Source organism: Engraulis encrasicolus, chromosome 7 (assembly GCF_034702125.1).
Source record: "Engraulis encrasicolus isolate BLACKSEA-1 chromosome 7, IST_EnEncr_1.0, whole genome shotgun sequence".
NCBI classification, from domain to species: domain Eukaryota; kingdom Metazoa; phylum Chordata; class Actinopteri; order Clupeiformes; family Engraulidae; genus Engraulis; species Engraulis encrasicolus.
The window spans coordinates 41,175,654-41,195,418 of record NC_085863.1 but is presented as its reverse complement, the minus strand read 5'-3'; the positions used below and the strand labels follow the sequence as shown (position 1 = coordinate 41,195,418).

General features: G+C 43.4%; 3 protein-coding genes across 3 annotated transcripts; 1 reads left to right on the top strand and 2 right to left on the bottom strand.

Moving 5' to 3' along the window:
- Nucleotides 1–5,260: 5,260 nt before the first annotated feature.
- LOC134451839 (odorant receptor 131-2-like) lies at nucleotides 5,261–6,208 on the bottom strand. The gene has a single exon (XM_063202237.1). It carries the CDS (start codon nucleotides 6,206–6,208, stop codon nucleotides 5,261–5,263), a length of 948 nt encoding a protein of 315 aa, XP_063058307.1.
- Nucleotides 6,209–11,103: 4,895 nt separating this feature from the next.
- LOC134451838 (odorant receptor 131-2-like) lies at nucleotides 11,104–15,753 on the bottom strand. Its single transcript, XM_063202236.1, has 5 exons — nucleotides 15,715–15,753; nucleotides 15,429–15,447; nucleotides 13,899–13,928; nucleotides 11,806–12,074; nucleotides 11,104–11,502 (listed from the first exon to the last, which is right to left on the bottom strand). The coding sequence occupies exons 1-5, from the start codon at nucleotides 15,751–15,753 to the stop codon at nucleotides 11,104–11,106; spliced, it is 756 nt and encodes a 251-aa protein (XP_063058306.1).
- Nucleotides 15,754–16,648: 895 nt separating this feature from the next.
- LOC134451837 (odorant receptor 131-2-like) lies at nucleotides 16,649–17,596 on the top strand. The gene has a single exon (XM_063202235.1). It carries the CDS (start codon nucleotides 16,649–16,651, stop codon nucleotides 17,594–17,596), a length of 948 nt encoding a protein of 315 aa, XP_063058305.1.
- The last annotated feature ends 2,169 nt before the right edge of the window (nucleotides 17,597–19,765 follow it).

Below are 19,765 nucleotides of genomic sequence, written 5' to 3'. Positions count from 1 at the left end.
TTTGTACCATTATCGCACAACATTGCCCTCAGGCAACGCAATAATATCTGGAAAGGGGTGGTCCAAAAAAATAAAAAAATATATATATTTTATCAATAAAATGAACTAAAAAATCAACTGGAATATTTTTTTTCAAATATATATATATTTTATGGGCTTTTTGTCTTTATTGCAGATAGGACAGTGGAGAGTGACAGGAAGTGAATGTGGAGAGAGATGGGGTAGGGTTTGGAAAAGTGGTCCCCATGGGCATGCAAGCCTAAATGTGGGGGGCTTAGTCCCCCCCGGAATATTTCTTTATCATGCATAGTCATATTGTGTGCAGTACAGGGTTACATTAAAAAGCTATGCCCACCAGTAATGGCCAAGGATTGTACTGATAGCAGTATTTTATATGGATTACACAGCACTTTTCTCTGTCCGGTTAAGCATTATTAAAGTAACTTATTTCCAACATAAGTTTCTCCATATGCAAGTAGCTTTCACTTTTCACTTTCACACTCACACAAACCAAAACAGGCAGTTTGCCTACCTGTGTGTGTGTGTGTGTGTGTGTGTGTGTGTGTGTGTGTGTGTGTGTGTGTGTGTGTGTGTGTGTGTGCGTGTGTGTGTGTGCGCGTGTGTGTGTGTGTGCGTGTGAGCGTGCTGGCGTGTGTGAGTGCGTGCGTAAGCGAGCGAGCGAGCGAGTGAGTGTGGTGTATACTAAAGAGCAAAATATCCATCTCCCTAAATAAATAAGAGGATGGGGTCATTTTGGGTAAAACTGTCTGCAGTTGACCCACTAAGAGTGCACCCACAGGACCTGGGCCACTGACAGCTTTGACTGGGCCCGGGACAAAGACATCTGAAAGGGTCCCAAACCCAATTCATATAATGTAATGAGGCTGCAATTCTGCCCCCCTCTCTCCCTGAGCCCTGGACAAGTGACCCCTTTGACCCCTACCCCATCCCCCCCCCCCCCCCCGGACATCAATAAAGCCAAAATAGGAGAGCCAAGGGGGTTACGCAAAGAGTAGCTGATCGATAAGGTGACATATAAATGGTGGTGGCAGAATCAGAATACAGTTCACTTCTGTCAAGACCAACGCATCAGGAAGAAGAAGCCTTTCCTTCGAAGTGCAGCCGTGCCATAAACATGGGGTGCTCTAACTCCTCTTCAGCCCACATGGCTATTCAGAGTATCTCAGAAGCTCCTGTCTATCCGATGTTTGAAAGGTATCTCTCCGTAAACTCATCGCAGCACCTTGACTACCATTATGCCTCTGTGCGTGACTCGCTCACCCCCCTGCAACTCACCAGCTTTGACCAGAGTTTGAGGACAACCCTAGGAGGAAACGGAGCGGTTCTGTTTGGTGGGGTCGGTGTGATGGCTTTGGCCTTAGCCATGGTCTTCGATGTTCTGGCCTCACAGGCGAAGGGACAGACGCTGCCTCCAGACCCCATCCACCGAATCTTCCACGGCGAGGGCGAGGCGCTACAGAGTATGCGTAGCGCCATGAGTGACTGTCTCCGTCGCCTACCGAAAAGTGGCAACAATGAATGGAGGATGTTGGATGAGACAGAGCTTTGCTCCGCACAATTGAAAATAGCTATTAATGACTACACATCAGAGGTCCTGGAGCAAGCACAGGCCACGGGGCACAGGGTCAACAATAATGCAAGGAATCACTTGCTCAATGCTCATCTCTTTTACCTTCATGTGGGAGTGCACCGACACCGACTTGAACGTTCCACTATCGATCCGCAACGATCCCTTGACCCAGGAGGGGAACACTTAAGAGGAGCACGTACAGTTGAGGACGATATTATTAGCCCCCCTCCTGAAATTAGACATATCTCTTCATTGATCATTGAGAATGATCATTATTAATAAATGTATGTTATTCTGGAAACAAATACACCATGGAGATAGTATCCAATAAGTTAAATTTGGACTTTTCCATTTTCACAATGAGTTTAAACAAAAAAGTGTAAAAATGGCAAGGACAAAATTATTAGCCCCCTTATCATTAATAGTCAATACAGTGCCATTTATGAACAAAAATTGACACCAGGCACTTTGATAAGTTGTTAACTATGTTGGCACATGTCCTACCAGGGATTTTGGCCCATTTTTTTCATTGCAAATAGTTAAGCTGGTCCAAATTGCATGGATGTTGAGGATGGACATTCATTTTCAGCACTCTTCAAATACTATCTGAAGGATTGAGGTCTGAACCACTCCATGACCATGGTTTTAGTATCCTTGAAGAACATTTGAACTATTTTGGATGCAAGTTTTGGGTTATTATCTTATTGAAAGATCTAGTGAAGATCTTAGCTCCCTCTATGAACATATTTTTGCAAGGTCACTTTCCACATTCTATCATAATTTTCAGTTTTTATGGTGCCGTACACCCAAACAAGGTTTCCTGTGGCTGAGGCTGCCACAGAATGATGCATCCATCACCATGTTTAATTGTGGAAACCATCTTATAACGATTCAGGGCCTATCCCTTTCTTCACCTGACAGAAGCAGAAGTCATGCATCAAAGCAGGTGCAATTGAATATCATCAGATGAAAGCAGAGACGTTTAAAACTCATTTTTGACTTTCAAATGTTCACAGGCAAAGCTCAATAACACTCTGATATGCACTGCCTTTTGTAAAGGGGTTCTTCTGTGATGATGGCCCCAAAGCCCAATATGATGACAAGCCCTAACAACTGTCTTTCTTGGGGGGGAAAAAAACTCCAGGTGAGGCCAGGTCAATAACAATCATCTAGGCAGGTGTCCAATGCTTCTTTGGTCTAATGAGGCTAAGCAGTTTCCACAGTTACACATAGTGGAAGGGCATCACGTTTAGTCTGTTATTCAGCCTCAGACACAGGGAGTCTGGGTCTGAATCTGGATTGCTGGGTCTTCGAACAACATTGTAACCCAAAGCATACATTTAGATTAGTTCAGAGGTTCTTCAAGGACACTAAAACCATGATATTGGAACCACCCGCTCATAGTCCAGTCCTCAATCCCACTGAGAGTCTGTGGTCAATGTCTATGCTCAGCATCCATGCGATTTGGACCAGCTAGAACACTTTGCAGTGAAGAAATGGGCCAAAATCCCTAGTGGGGCATGTGCCAACCTAGGTAGCAACTTATCAGAGCCTGTTGTCAGTTTTGGTTCATAAATGGCGCCATATTGACTATTAATGATCAGGGGGCTAATAATTTTGTCCTTGTCATTTTTGCCCTTTTTTGTTTAAACTCATCGTAACAATAGAAAAATCCAAATTCAACTCATTGAACATTATCTCCATCAGTGTATTTGTTTCCAGAATAACAGAAATGGTTAATAATGGTCATTCCTACTGAGAAATCAAGAGAAATGTCTAATTTCAGGAGGGGGCTAATAATATCGTCCTCAACTGTATGTACCTTGCTGCTGACGCAGTGGATAAACAATGGCCATTTATTACAGCGTTTGCTCCTAATGTCACGTATGCCATCCACAACTGGGACAACTCAGAAGATGATAAAATGCGTTCTACTTTGGGAGGCGCATTTCTTCATTTCCCTGGTGTTGACCCTGAGCGCTCAAATGCTTATATCTCATCCATGAGAAATCATCAATTCGAGAAACTGCGTGTGCAGAATGAAACCTTTGTAGTTTTTCAATGAACAAAGGGTCCATCATGAGCAAATACTTGAAGTCACAAATGTTGTAGCAATTTTGTTGAATGTCCATAACTAATTTGCATTATTTTAGGTGTTCTGTCTAGGCTTGCATGCAAACACAATTTTGGGCTATTTGTGATAATGTATGAATAGTGGTCTGTACACCTATCTGTTCATCACTAATGGTGATTATTCAATACTGATCTTGCTTTGCTGGTGTGAGTTACATGCATATTCTCACAGACCAGCACCACGTTCAATCCATCTTCATTCCTAAAGATGCAAACAGTCATGTGCTGACAAAAACATATAGTACCCTACAATCTTGTGGTCTTAAGAATAAAGACCAATGAAACTCAAGGTGTACTTAAGATTTGACTGTTATTTAAGTTTCATACACTAAAAAAATCATCATGTCATTTTTTATTGATTAAAAGAATTTAATTTGCCTTTGAAATGTGTGTCTATGTGTGTCTAATTTAATTTGCCTTTGAAATGTGTGTCTATATGCGTTATTTTAAAACTGTCTGAATAAGGAGTCAAGTGTTTACCACAGTGCATTTAGTCAAGGTGGTTGGGGCGGACAGGTGACAGAATAGCCAAGGTGGGTGGGGGCAGCTCTGGGTGACCTAGAAAGGCTGCAAGCTTGTTTAACTCGTTAAGACATGGCGTTATAAATGTGTTGTTACCAGAATGGCAATGACCGAGTCGTAGTGCATTACTAAAGGCCCTGTGCTATGTCATAGTAGATTAGTACTATGGTAAATAAGCTTTCAATGAGTATTACAGCGTGCCTCAGATTGTGCAGCGTGCATTATGGGGCAAAAATTGGCATACACATATAATTATGAAAATCACAATCATAGTATATGATTCAAAGCAAATACTGTAATAATGATCAAATCATAATCATATCGTGCGATCATGGTTTTGTAAAGTGTAACATGACATTCACATTTTACCCACATTTGTTTGATCCAGCACCTGTTTTACTGGATGTGTACGCATCTCAAAGTGTAACATGAAGCATAACTTTAACTTAAAATTTAAGTGATAAAATGACATGAAAAATTGTCACATTAAGAACATACAGTACACAGTCTTTGTTTTATTTTTGTCAAAGCAATGTCATCTTTCTTTGGTATTGTGTTCTTCTTTTAATAAATATTAGATATTGTTATATCGTTTGTATTCGTATTAAATATTGTTATACCGTACAGTATGAGCATTGTGTATACATGGTGGGTTTTCGAAAGGCGCTATAGAAGTAAATGATCGTACAAATGAGTTATTTGTGTGGTTTAGAGGGTCCAGACATCACCGTTTCAGTTAGACAAATAGAAATACACACACACACACACACACACACACACACACACGCACACACACACACACACACACACACACACACACACACACACACACACACACACACACACACACACACACACACCATATTATTGCACTTAGCTCTCTCTAACACACACACGCACGCACACACACACACACACACACACACACACACACACAAACACACACATACACACTGCATCTCAAACAGCCAGCCTGACATAAATATAATAATACATTTTGTAGGTCAACGACCCTTACGGAGGTCCCACTTTTGCCCAGCTGCCACAGAATAAAAACTGCCGCTTGAACAGGGGCTTGAAGGCCTCGTCCCTCAGACCGTACACCAGCGAGCTCAGGCAGCGCGGCAGAATGAGCACCACGAGGAAGTTGAGAAAGCGCAGCTGGTTGTAGATGGCGAAGGGCAGCTGGGAGGCCAGCGACTCCAAGAGAACGTACAGGAAGGACATGAGCGCGAGCCCCAGCTGGAAGGCGTGCAGGAGCACCGTCTTCAAGGCCTTGTGCGCGGAGGCCTTGTCCGAGGAGGCCGAGCGAGCCTCCAGGAAGACGGCCACGTAGGTGTAGAGCAGCAGCAGCGACACGGACAGAAACAGCAGGATGTTGAGGACCAGCATCTTGACCCCCTGCCACGGCGCCAGCAGCAGCTGCTCAATGGTGCAGACGCTGTGCGCCAGGTAAAACGCCGGCTCGGAGGAGAAGAGGACCCACACGTCCGTCATGACGTTGACGCAGCCGGCCGCCCAGATGAGCGGGATGGCGAGGAGCGTGCGGGACGGCGTGGCCAACTGGCAGTGGTGCAGGGGGAAGCAGACCGCCACGTAGCGCTCCAGAGACATGACGGCCAGGTTTAGGGGCGCCACGGTGAAGGTCGTGGCCGACAGTAGCACCAGGAAGGAGCAGGCGGCGCGCATCAAGGTGAAAAAGAAGGAGTTGAGCACGTAGAGGAGCAGGCCTACACACAGGTGCAGGGTGTCGTTCAGCAGCATGTGGCCAAAAAGGATGTAACGGGCCGTGCTGCAAAAAGTGGGCTTGCTGCGCAGGGTGACCATCATTACAATGTTGATGTAGATGAACAAGACATGGGTGAAGAGGATGAGGAACATCTTAAAGATGCGTTCATCCGTGATGGCTCTGGCGAGCGCCTGCATCTCTGCCACAGTGAGGGGCCGAGAAGTGTTAGCCATTTGGGCATCTAGTGTCAAACACAACACCAACATTACATTAACCTTTTTAACATTGACACGGTGGTGAACCTCACCTTTAACAGTACAGTACATTCGCAATAGGCCTACTACATGCATTGTGCAGTACATGTATATTGATAATATACAGTATAATATTTGCTACCCTATCATATCATTGCGTTGTAATACTGGTCATCACTTAATGCATATTAATAATAACAGCATAGTAGAAGACTTAAGAACACCTTATACATGAAGGCCAACATAACAGTCTGAAAACATTTACACATTGCCATCAATATTGATTATTGCAATCAATGTAGTTATTCCATAGGCACAAGGACGAGTCTTCTTTTTTTCATTCATTTTCATGATGTATTAATAGTGCATTGTTTTACAGAAATGTTATGGTATCACAACTATTCATTGATGAAAAAAATGTTGTCTTCAGTGTCACTGCACTGATTGCTCTTAAAGTAAACACATACTGTAGCCATAACACCAGCAGAATGCCGAACCTTACCTGGGCATGAGCTCGGAACTCAACAGACAGGGCGCTAATATAGGAAATTATGTATGTGTGGTGACGTCATGTACTGTACTATTCCTGGAGATTCGTACTGATGTCTGGTAAATAAACAGACAGTATGTCCCTGCACGGTAGATCCCCTGGACACAGAGGCGATTCTAGGGTAAGTTGCGGCCCCAGGCAAAAAACTCACAAGAGTAAACATTTGCAACTAATCCAACCTACTGTGGCTTAAGTGTTAGCTGTTGTTCCCCATCTAGAGGCTTGGGGGCCCCAAGCAGCTGCCTGCCTGCCTGGCCTGATGGCAAGATGTCCCTCTGCCTGGACACTGGCTTTGTGGGACTGATGCTTCCATAGGGTGGCACTGGCAATATCTACAGATATATATATATATATATATATTAGGGCTGTAGTCAAGTCCACCTTTGTAGAGTCCAAGACAAGTCCAAGACCAGAACTAGTCAAGTCCAAGACAAGTCCGAGTCCAAAGAGGTTCGAGTCCGAGACAAGACCGAGTCCAAAAAGATTCGAGTCCAAGTCAAGTCCGAATCACATGTCGGTCAGTGTTTGACAATGAAAAGGATGAATGTCAATAGTGTGAACCTTAGAAGATAACCTATATGGCATGGATGTGAAGACAAAACTTGTTTGTTATTGGATTTCAAGCTCCACTTTACAATCTATGATGGCCAGTGTTCTAAACAAAACTTAATGACAGACCCGGCGAGTCCAAAAGCCTAATTTGGCAAGACCATTGTCCGAGTCCAAGACAAGTCCGAGTCCAAACAATACCGAGTCCGAGACAAGTCCAAGTCCATAAAAAAACGGACTTGAGACCGGACTCGGGCCGAGTCCGGACTCGAGTACTACAGCCCTGATATTTGAGTGGTAATGGTGTGGTATGTGTGGTATTCAAGTTGACAGCAAAGAATCACTAGTGTACTATGGTGTACTACAATGTTGGCCTACAACCTTTGTGTAGTAGTAATAGAAGTAGTAAAAGTCTTTATTGAAGTCTTGATAGTTGTAGGTCTCTACATGATAGCAAATGACAGGAACCCACCTCTAAATATAGAAAATATTTTTTGGAGGAATGATCTGGCATCGTACCAAAGCGGGGAAATCTTAGCTGGGCCATGAAATCTGTCCTCCAATCGCAATGGTCTGTCTGTGTCGCCATGTTTTCTGTGCAGCAAGTCTGGGGTGAATTTCTCAAAACCAAAGTTGAAAACTACAGTAGCTAATTTGCTGTTTTCAGTGCATTTTCCCATTGGGAACTACCGAAGTTGCTAACAGGCTAACAACTTCTCTTTTGAGAAACTCACCCCTGGCTTAGTAAGGACACCACTAGAGACGGGTTCAGGTCAACAGAGAAGCGTGCCAGCGCCTATTCCCGCATCTAATCTTGGCAGGTGTGTTTAATACTGAGCGTTCGGGAACCAGAAAGTTGGTTGGCGATGTGAACAGAAAAATATTCCTAGGTTCTACTTTTTATTTCTTTGTGATTCGTGGCGACAACATGGACGTCAGCAAGTTCATCTGGGTACCAAATGGTCAATAGCAAATGTCAATACCAGATTCCACTGGCTATACCAAATGTCAAAACCAAGTGTGGAGAGGCCGTCTTTGCTCCTACTCTGCAAAGCTTTGGAGCAAGCTTCAAGGTGCTTTCCCTTAGCAATTCCAAATGTTTAACTTTTGATATTAATGTTTTAACTTTGATTTAATTATTTAATTACATTTTATTCAATAATTTAATGGATGGTTTGGCTTGACTACTGCAATGCCATCCAAAAAGGCTTTAGACAGACTGCAGCATGTCCAGAACTCTACTGCCAGAATCCTCAGAGGCACTAGGCCATGGCAGCACATCTCCCCAATAAGCAGCTTCACTGGCCCCCCATCAAGTCACGTATCTCCTACAAAGTCCTTCTCCTCACTTTCAAGTCCCTCCATGGCCTGGCACCCCACTACTTCATAGACCTCCTTTGCCCCTATGACCCCTCAAGATCCCTACGGTCCTCTTCCAAGGGCCAGCTGGCCAACCCTCGCACCAGACTCAAGGCCACCAGTGACAGAGCCTTCCATGTAGCTGCTCCATTCCTTTGAAACAAACTGCCCGACCACATTCAAAATGCCCCTTCACTGGCCCATGTTTAAACAACACCTTAAAACACATCTTTTCCTGGAGAGCTTGGCTGCGTTCCACAAGCACCCGCACCCACACACGCACGCACACACGCACACACGCACACACGCACACACACACACACACACACACACGCACACACGCACACACGCACACACACACACACACACACTACAGAGATACCATGCTAAGCGACCTTGACTGTTTTGAAAGGCACTACATAAAACGAAAGTATTATAAAATTTGTATGGTTTTCTCTTAGTGGTCCTTTTAGTGTTCTCTTTAGTGTTTTCATGTATTGGTTCTTTAAGTGTCTTTTAATGAATTGATTATTTCGTGTTTGTGGCATTTTTATCCACTTCTGATTATTTAACTAATTATGCTTTTATTTTCTGTTTTTACTGTCACTATCAAATAAAGGCATTAGAAGCCACCATAAAAAAAATAAATAAAAAAGAGACAAAGAAGACTCCATACTTAAACAACAACATAACAAAGGTCAGGTCAGGTCACCTGAGTGTGTGGAGAATAGCGAGGGACAAGCACACAGGACACACACAACAATTACAAACAAATTTCGTCTTGCCTCTTGAGGTTAGGGTGGGTGGGGTAAAAGAGGCACCTGCCCGTAACAACCAACTCTCTAAACCCAGTCCCCTTGCTACCTCATTATAGAGCTCATCAATTATTTAAAAAGCCACCCTCTGGTGTCACTGATGTGTACGCTATTGCCTAAATGAGCGTAAGGTGCCATGTCAATCAGTGCACAGGTGTCTTTGCAAGTTACTGTAGGTCATACCAAAGAGGCTTGAGACAAGAGGGCTTTCTCACGTCATAACAGCGTAGTACGAAATGATGGTGAGGGGAGTACGGAAATGTTATTCTTCTTCTACGGTCAGTATTGGAAACATCAGGGAAGCATGTAATGAGACCTCCGTGAGGGTCGGAGTGTGGAACAGGTCATAGGACAGCGTGAATGTTTGTCAGCTGTCCTTAATTACCCCCAGCAATTACTGCTGACCAACTGCTGACCAACCATGCACAAGGGAGTACGGCAATTGTATCCATCGCACCCACTGACCAATGACCATGCGCAAGGGAGTTAATTTTCCATCCACTGGTGTCCTCAGGCAACGCCCCCGTACTACACCGTGGCTAATGCATTTCCCCCGGAGAGATTGTTCTTCTGTTGAGTTTCTTTGGTCATACTCTGGCCTACTGCAGACAGAGGCCTAAGATAGTGAGATGGAGAAAAGGGCAGCAACGTACAAGCACTGGCCTATGCAGTGCACTGTACTCAATCTTTTTATGTGTTTGGGTACAGCATATAGGTATATGATCATACAATAAATCACAAGACCTCCATCAGACATGACAGAAAATGTTTGTGAAGTCCCATTACCAGTTATCTATGCTGAGATGAAAATCTTTAAGAAATTATCATTTAATGAAAGGCAGCACCGACAAGAGCTTGACCATCAGGATCAAATGAGTGGTAGTTTATTGGTGTAGCTTTGGGTCAAAGGTTAAAAAGAAGACAAGGCATTACATCCAAGGATTATAGAAAAGGTAACATCCTCTGATCCCCAAAATTTAATGACCGGGTGTTGCTCACAGTATACAGTTCCTGGAGCAGTGTTGGATTAGGCCGGTGCCTTGCTGCTCAAGGACACTTCAGCCATGGATGAAGGTGTAGAGCAGGGGTGTCAAACTCAGGCCGGAGTCATTTTATTTGGCCCGCGAGATCATTTCAAATGTGTATTACAGTTGGCCCTCATACATCATTAATGTACAGTGTACCAAGACTTGAACATTAAATTCGGTGTTTCTCAGAAGTATAAGCAGGCCCAGGCCAATGACACAGCTCACACTCCTATGCAACACAATATGTGCCAGTGTGTGTGAGATTTAACTATGAGTATTAAGTGCGTGCCTGCATGATTGTAGTCCATATATTAAAAATAAATATTGAGCTTGGCCCTCGGTCAATTTGAGTTTGACATCCCTGGTGTAGAGAGACCACTTACATTCCTCCAAATGGTTAGGATAATGATGTAACTGACCCTTTGATTTGAAAACCTTTTGTTGTATTTATTCCATTGCAGAACAATGGACTAGAAGAGAATAGTGTCTCATGAAAATAAAAAAATGTGAGGAAAGCTCACACAAACCAACCGCCACATTTGGCAGAGATATGACCAATCTCTTGGTTCCTAACTAAACAGGGTGCGTTGGCTGCTTTAGCTTGGCTTTGATGCAGAAAACCAAATTGATCTTGAAATAGTCACAGAAAGCCTTGTCTCTCAGACCATATATGAGGGGGCTAAGGCACCTGGGTAAGATGTTCAGTGCTAAGAACAAAACATATGTCACCTCATCGACAATAACTCGGTCCATGCTGCTCATAGCCAGCGCCCTACGAACTGTACCAAATAGGAGGGATGATAGACAAAGGCAGAGTTGCACCATGTGCAAGAGAACAGTTTTGTGGGCCTTGCCCACGGACGACTTCTCAGTGGCGGCAGTTGATCTGGCCGTCACAGCAATGGCTATGTACACATAGATTATGAGCAGACACGCCAGTGTGAACACGAGGGCTATCGAACCCGTGTTTACCTGATAGGAAACCGCCATTTGGGAGACAACGTAATCCGAACAGCTCCTTTTCCGCCCAACCTGGAACACCATGGCAATGGACAGATCTGTTGTCCAGATCATTAGGCCTAAAGTCCAGACCGCCATTACCGCCACCACTGTCCTTCTCTGGTTGACTATCTGAGCGTGTCGAAGGGGAAAGCATATGGCTACATAGCGCTCCACTGACATAAGTGTTAAATAGATTGGGGTGAGAAAATTGTTAGTGATTCGGCTGGCAAGGTAGTTAAAAAAGCAAATATAAGCCATTACGCTTAAACTTGCCTCATCCAATGGCAAAGAGTAGAGTATGTAGAACACAAAAGTGCACCACAGTTGCAGCGAGTCAGACAGGAGCAAGTGACAGAATAGTATGTAGCGAGGAGTTTCGGTGAACATTTCTTTAGACCTCAGTGTGAACAACATCACTAAGTTCACGTACAGAAAGAAGATACAGGGTGCCATGGAAAAAACACCTTTCAGTATCAGCCAATCTTCGAGAGAAGAGAAGATGGCAGGGAAGACAGCACCGGATCCTGTTGCGTTCTGCATGGCTTTAGAAAACCAAAGATGATCTCAGATCACAAGACAGATAACAAAATATATATTAGATTGACATACATCTATGAATGTATCTCTGAAGACACTTGACAAAATAACAGCAGTAAAGAAGAACATTAAATTAATTAAGACATCCAAATCACCAGGTTACTGATACAGACTCCAGCATAGTTTAGACATATCACACAATGGAAGCATAATAAACAGCCATATCAGAATATAAAAGATAAATTACTACTTAATAGTAATTTCAGATGTCTACCCGTGCCCCACGACAGAGTGTTAACTCAATGGACTAAAAACAGAAATGTCACCATGTTTCACATCAACATGAATCACTAATACATATGCTTTTTGGAGAAAAAATGTGAAGAATAAAGCAGGATGGCAGTCACATCCAGAAAACATTTTTTTATATTCACGATGCACGAAACACCCTGCTCTGTATCCAGGCTGGTGTCACCAGGTGCTAAATCTAACGTCTCATTTATACTGTTATATTATATACAGGCCTGGTGGCGTTACGTCACCAGAGTGACTTTGCATTTCACAAAATTTTACTGTTCACAATCATCTTTTTCGTCCTGTGTCGTTATTTCTAAATAATTTCATTATTAAAAAATATATATGATTTGTTGGTTTTATGGCTGTCAAAAGATTGTTTTTTGAAAATCCGATTAATATTGGAAATTCCATAGTTAATCACGATTAATCGTGAATTTCATGGGGCACAATGCAGGATAACGTCGTTTGCGCAATGCCCGTGGCATGCCTGTCTCAAAATCTACATAGTAATGAAAAAATGCTGTTTAAATAAACTCGCTGTGAGACTGTTTTTCATCATGGAATGCCAGCAGTTGATACAAATCTGAAAACCGTAACTGTAAAGCGTTTTTTTCAAATGAAAAGTGTTTCCCACAACATTTGTTCGGACCGCGCTGTCAAAAGTTGCATGTGGGGTTTTCTGACAGCGAACCGTGGAAGTGGTCGTGAGAGCCATCGTTCACTTACTGATGACTCGCATATGCATCGGCTGACTTGGGACCGTGATTAATTAAACTTTTACTCCTACCTGGAGCCCCTTTAATACCATGTTTTTTTAATTTATTATTTTGCATTTTAAGACAGTTTAACCTATATACGTTTGATTCTGGGTCATACACTGAATATGTTGTAATGCAAGATGAGGGTCTCAGCCACCTCTGACCAGACCAGGGGTGCAATTCTCGAAAGCGTAGTTGTTAGCAGTTAGCAACTTGGGTATGTTGCCAATCGGAAATTGCATTGCAACCAGCAAAGTAGCTACCGTAGTTAGCAGCTACGCTTTTGAGAAATGCACCATTGAGGAGGCCTGAGTAGGCCGCAGTTGCTGTATGATAACTGACAGGTCACTTCTGCTGATCTAGTAAGCTGTGTAAACAGGATGACTTTAATAATGGATGAGATGGCTAATGAGGTAACCAGGGAGCTGCATGCTGTCTTGGAGTTGTTTGTTCCATGTCCCTCGTGGTTTTGCCAACAAACTGTCTCTGGCGCGTGCCATCATTATTCCACAGGGAAGGTTTTCAGTTTTTAATTGTATGTTGTTTATTGTGGTAGTCTACATTCATCATATTTTATTGTACTACCTCTCCATCAGCATAATACATTCTTAAACAGGCAAATTGGAAACACAAAATGTCTCACTTTAGTCACAATTAAATAATATCTAATTTCACAGGACTCAAGTAGGTGTAATTGTATGTATTTTAATGAAATGACAATCTCCAGTCAAGTCTCAGGTGTGGGTATTAATGACCTGCAACATCAATTAAGACACATTAATATTCCCTCTTCTCTGATTTCTACTTTAAATTACACACTCAAAGGACAGTTAACCAAATGTAAGAATATCTGTTTTTAATCAACAACCACGGCTTTGAAAATATTAATTAATAGGCAGATGCTATGATCGCTCAGGTGTATGCATCCATAGACACGTCTTAACTGTAAAAATTAAAAGTTAGTAGAAAATTCTACATATAAAAGTTCAGAGGAACCTATAGTATTATGTGACTGCTTCTTGGATGACCCTCAAGTTTTTCATGGAGGTCTCTCAGAGAACTCATGAAAGGCTAACCCTTGGATTGCCACTGTGAAAGATCCTAAACCTTGGGGCTCTTCTTATAACTTAATAGAGGTTCTTCAGATACATTTTAGGGTTCCCAGAGAACTTTACATTTTTATGTCTATGCCATGCAACTGAAGGTTCGTTGAAGTTCCTTTCTTTCACCAAAACCAAATGTATGTAATGTAATGACCAAATCTAATTCTGTTACTTAAAGTAACGGTTCGGAGTAGATTCACCCTAATGCCAGTTGAACCGTGACACCCATCCAGTAGTCCACCTAAAGTGTTTTCTGGCTTGGGCTTACATCAACAGAGTTAGCGAGTTATTCGATGTTTATTCCGGATAGCTTCTCACAAGCGCACATGGATCCCAGGCACTATCTCCAAACTTACCCCACAAAAATCACATGTCACGACACAAAACTTCTACAGTAGTACAAATATGGTCTGTACTCACAAAACAAAGCATTTGGACGTTTGTAAATTGTTCAGAAGTTTATTATTATCAACACAAGCCGAATAGCTTTTCTGCTGCTAAGACTGTGCCAGCGTTACTTCCGTCATCTGAGACTAGCCTGTAAAAGTCAAATGACATTAAGGTGAATCTACTCCGAACCATCACTTAAGGATCTTGGTAATGTCATAGCTATGCTGTTATGTAATAGTTGAGGTCTTCCAGCAATGAGTGAACAGGCCCACTGGCGGGTCAATCTGCGCAAAAAGGCTACTAGGTACATGAACTGACTAAATTTTGGAGGCTGACACTTTCAAGATGGCTGCCTTTCAACATGGCCGACTTTTTATTTGCGCAAATTTGCACAAAGAACATTTTGGAGGCCTCAATTGATCAAGACAGCAGTAGCTTTATGTACTATCCTGCAGTTTGCAGGGTCTCCTGGGTATAACTCTTGCAGTGGGGGCAACAAGAGAGTCCTAATTTTCTAATGTTGATGTTACAGAGAGAGGTAGCGAGATATACAGATACAGATAAAGAATGTCTGACACATTTATACGTCCATCTATCGATTCGTCTAACTGTGATTATACGCTAACTGCGTACTTATACTGGTGATAATATGCGCCCCTTATCTAGTGCCGGCTTGCACAATTCTAATTAATTAATGTTATAGAACGTTTGGTGATAATCCGTTCATCCATCCGAAAGTTGTTATGCAAACAAAAAATCTGTGACAGACAAACAAACGAACAGAGACAAACTGACTGACATAAGGCCTGACAACAGTTATGCCTCTGCGTCTGGCAGGCTCATTCATTGCTGATGTAGCTCAGGTCACCCTGGGCATTGCAGACGCAGGCCCCAAACCCACAACGTTAATCTGGGGTGCATTTCTCGAAACTAAGTTAGCTACTTTGTTGTTTGCAGTGCAACTTCCCAATGACAACTATCCAAGTTGCTAACTGGCTAACAAGTACGTTTTCAAGAAACACACCCCGGCTTTGCTCTCTGTAGACAGCTGCTGTACAGACCTGCCAGTTGACCACTAGATTGACAGTGTCACTCACCATAACTCCCACCATGCCAATGTCCAAGGGATCTACCATGCGGGGCAGTACCTCTGTGGTGATTATTTACCACACATCCGTACATACTGCATCTCTGGGAACTTAACATGATGTCACCTCACATCCAGGCTCCTATATATTAATGCCCAGTCTAAGATCCGAGCCCATTGTGCTCAGGTGAGATGAAGGTGTTTTCTGGGTACACTGGCATAATAACCACATGCATCAAAGAAATGCTTGCAATGTGTTTCATTATCTGTTTCTGTATCTATTCCGGTTAGGATAAGAGTGTTTCTATCTATATTTGTATGGACTATTTATGCAGTTATACTGTCATGGCCATAAAATGAATGAGGATGATCTAATGATGGCACTGTATGCTATGATTTTAAAACGCTTATATAATAATAGAATGCAATGGTTCTAAAAAACTACATCCTTACTGTTATGTATTACTATAATTTCTGCCTTCAACATGGAGTTGAATTGGTCACGCTACCTTTAACTTGTCAAGACCCGATGATGCAGCATTTTTTTGTTCAGCCCTTTCAGATATCCTGACCATTCTAATGATGGGGGCATGGGTAACTCATGATGGGGTTGTTTACATTTTTAAAGCGTCTTAACATACGGTACTCCAAATATCATCCCAATTGTTGTTGAAAAATGAGTTGAACTGTGTATGTTGATGTTACCTAAAACCATGCCCCCATTAGAATGGCCAGGATCTCAGAAAGGGCTGAACATAAAATTACTCTGACATTGGGTACTGACAAGTCAAGGGTAGTGAGAGCAATGCAGAGAGCAATGCAGCTGCATATTGAAATTGCCAGGACTTCTCCTTTAAGTTACCCAGTATGTCCAAAAAGTGCTTATCTACTATGTTAAAATGGCTAATCTTGTGTTGTTTTATGACACTATTGTAGATGCCCAAATGGCTAACACCTCTCGGCCCCTCACTGTGGCAGAGATTCAGTCGCTCGCCAGAGCCGTCACGGATGAACGCATCTTTAAGATGTTCCTCATCCTCTTCACCCACGTGTTGTTCATCTACATCAACATTGTAATGATGGTCACCCTGCGCAGCAAGCCCACTTTTTGCAGCACGGCCCGTTACATCCTTTTTGGCCACATGTTGCTGAACGACACGCTGCACCTGGGTGTGAGTCTGGTATTGTACCTCCTGAACGCCTTCTTTTTCACACTGGTGCGTGCCGCTTGCTCACTCCTGGTGCTACTGTCGGCCACGACCTTCACCGTGGCGCCCCTAAACCTGGCCGTCATGTCTCTGGAGCGCTACGTGGCGGTCTGCTTCCCCCTGCACCACTGCCAGTTGGCCACGCCGTCCCGCACTCGCCTCGCCATCCCGCTCATCTGGGCGGCCGGCTGCATTAATGTGATCATTGACGTGTGGGCTCTGTTTCTCGCCGGGCCAACCTTTTACCAATCGCAGACGGTCTGCACGCACGAACAGCTGATGGTGACGCAGTGGCAGGGATTCAAGGCCCTGGTCCTAAACATCCTGCTCTTTGTGTCCGTGGCGCTGCTGTTGCTCTACACCTACGTGGCCATCTTTATCGAGGCTCGCTCGGCCTCCTCGGACAAGGCCTCCGCACACAAGGCCTTGAAGACGGTGCTCCTGCACGCCTTCCAGCTGGGGCTCTCTCTCATGTCCTTCCTCTATGTCTTCCTGGAGTCACTGACCTCTCAGCTGCCCTTTGCCATCTACAATCAGCTGCGTTTTTTCAACTTCTTTACTGTAGTGATTCTGCCACGCTGCCTGAGCTCGCTAGTGTACGGGTTGAGGGACGAGGCCTTCAAGCCCCTGTTCAAGCGGCAGTTTTTATTTTGTGGCAGCTGGGCAAAAGTAGGAGCTCCATGATGGTCACCTGCCAATGATGTGTTATGTTTGTGACTCTGACTGTGTATGATTTTCAGCCATATTTTTTTGCCCTCAAGGTGTGTGTGTGTGTGTGTGTGTGTGTGTGTGTGTGTGTGTGTGTGTGTGTGTGTGTGTGTGTGTGTGTGTGTGTGTGTGAGTAATGGTACTAAGAATAATGACGTTAAATGATTATTGATGAGTATATCACCCTTCTCAAACCCATCCTGTATCTAAAATGTTCATGCGTCTACTGTATATTGGTACATTTTGTACCATAATTAATACTGTTTACTTGTACTCACACCACTTTAACCATAATGAATCCGTTTTTCATTAGGTTGACTCTGACTGTCTCTTGAGTGAATAATTTTAATTATTATATGGTTGTGACGTCATCTGTCGAATGCTCCATTCATTTCAACGGGGCTCTCCAACGTTCGGACGTCTGTTATTTTTCGATAACGGACGGGTTGGTCTATAACAGACCGCTGTCAATGGCAACAAGACTTTTCACTGCTAAAGCGACTTTTCAACAAGACTCTAATCAGCTGCTGTGATAGACAGCACCCGTTGTCCTGGCTACCGCTGTCAATGGCAACAAGACGTTCACTGCTAAAGCCACTGGCTTGTATACAAGTCAGTGGCTAAAGCGAATGTTTCATATCACTCCGCAGGGGGTCCGGTCTTTTGTCACTCTAATCAGCTGCTGCGATAGACAACACCTGTTGTCCTGGCTAGCCTACCTAGCTGTTGCCTAGCGGTGTTCCACAACGGCACTGTTTTGTTTTGCGCAGCAACAATCTTAACATTAAATAGGTCTAAAGAAATGTCCCCGCATGTGTGAATCATTTAAGTATATCCATATAATAAGCGGGTTAACTTTCGGCGAGTCGGTCGCTTTGTGGAATAGCAGCACTTCAGAGAGAACAAGACCCCTCCGCTCCGCGTCGGGGTCTAAAGATTCTCTCTGTCGTGCTGCTATTCCACGGTAGCGACCTTCTCGCCGAACGTTAACCCTTACTTAATGCACAGTGCTCACAAACAGTGTGTGCCTGAAGTGAAATTAGAATTTAATTAGCACTGGCGTAGCACTTGTGAGTGTTGCATTGAAATGTAGGTTGCTCTATGCGCTAGCTACCATTTAGGCTACAAACATTTCATACAGTAGACATTCCAAACATTTTCATAAATGTCTGCAATGTGGAACCTTGACATTCTCTCTCGAAACCCTGCAATATTGTTAAAATAAACCCAAGACTTGGGAGTCAACCCAATTGGTCCGAAAACCTATTTGTCCAAATGGGTCTGGAATGCATTACTTTTGGCGGTGTGTCCATCAGCTTAGTAGGTAACCTACCACTGGAAATAGGCTGGTGGATTTTATTTTCTGCTAATTATGACCTTTAATTCATTAATAAATCCAGACTCTTGTCTATTTCCTAAAACCTGTTTCAGGTGGAATTATGTGTCAGGTTGTGCTTCTCCTTATTCAGTCCCTGGAGCACGCTCCGAAAGTCTGACAAACAAAAATTACACCCACGCCACAAATTCACAAATGTACAGTCGGACTAATGTGTGGGCCCTGCTGGGATGAACAACAAAATTCCACTTGATGTTGGAATTATTGATCCTAATGATACAAACAAACCTGTCAATAGAAAGCCTCTCCTGAGCAGGCAGCTGCCAATCAGGCCAGGACTAGCAGCAAGGGACAAACAGCATAGTCTAAACACATCCGTAACAAACATCTTTTTGACTCTTGAGGTTTTGAGGAGGCAGGAGAGCAAGTGGCGGAGAGTGACATCTAGTAGCTAACCATAAATCCATTCCCCTTGCCACCTCATTAATCTCATCAATTATTAAACTCACCCTCCAGTGCCACTGTTTTGTATGTCATTGCTTAAATGAGTGTGGGTGCCTTGTCAATCACAATTCCATAGTTAGGTCACAATTCTGGCCTACTACTGAGGCCTAAATTAGACTAGCGAGAGGGAGGAAATGGCCGACAGCCATGTACTATGCATGTTGCATGCAGCACTCATGGTAACATGCAGTTTTTTTCCTTACTGTTTTTTGTATGTGCAACCAGGGGTATAGGCAGAAATAATAAAACAGGTGGGCCCAGAAAAAATTGGACGGGCCCAAGCCGAAAGCGTGTAGGTAGATATT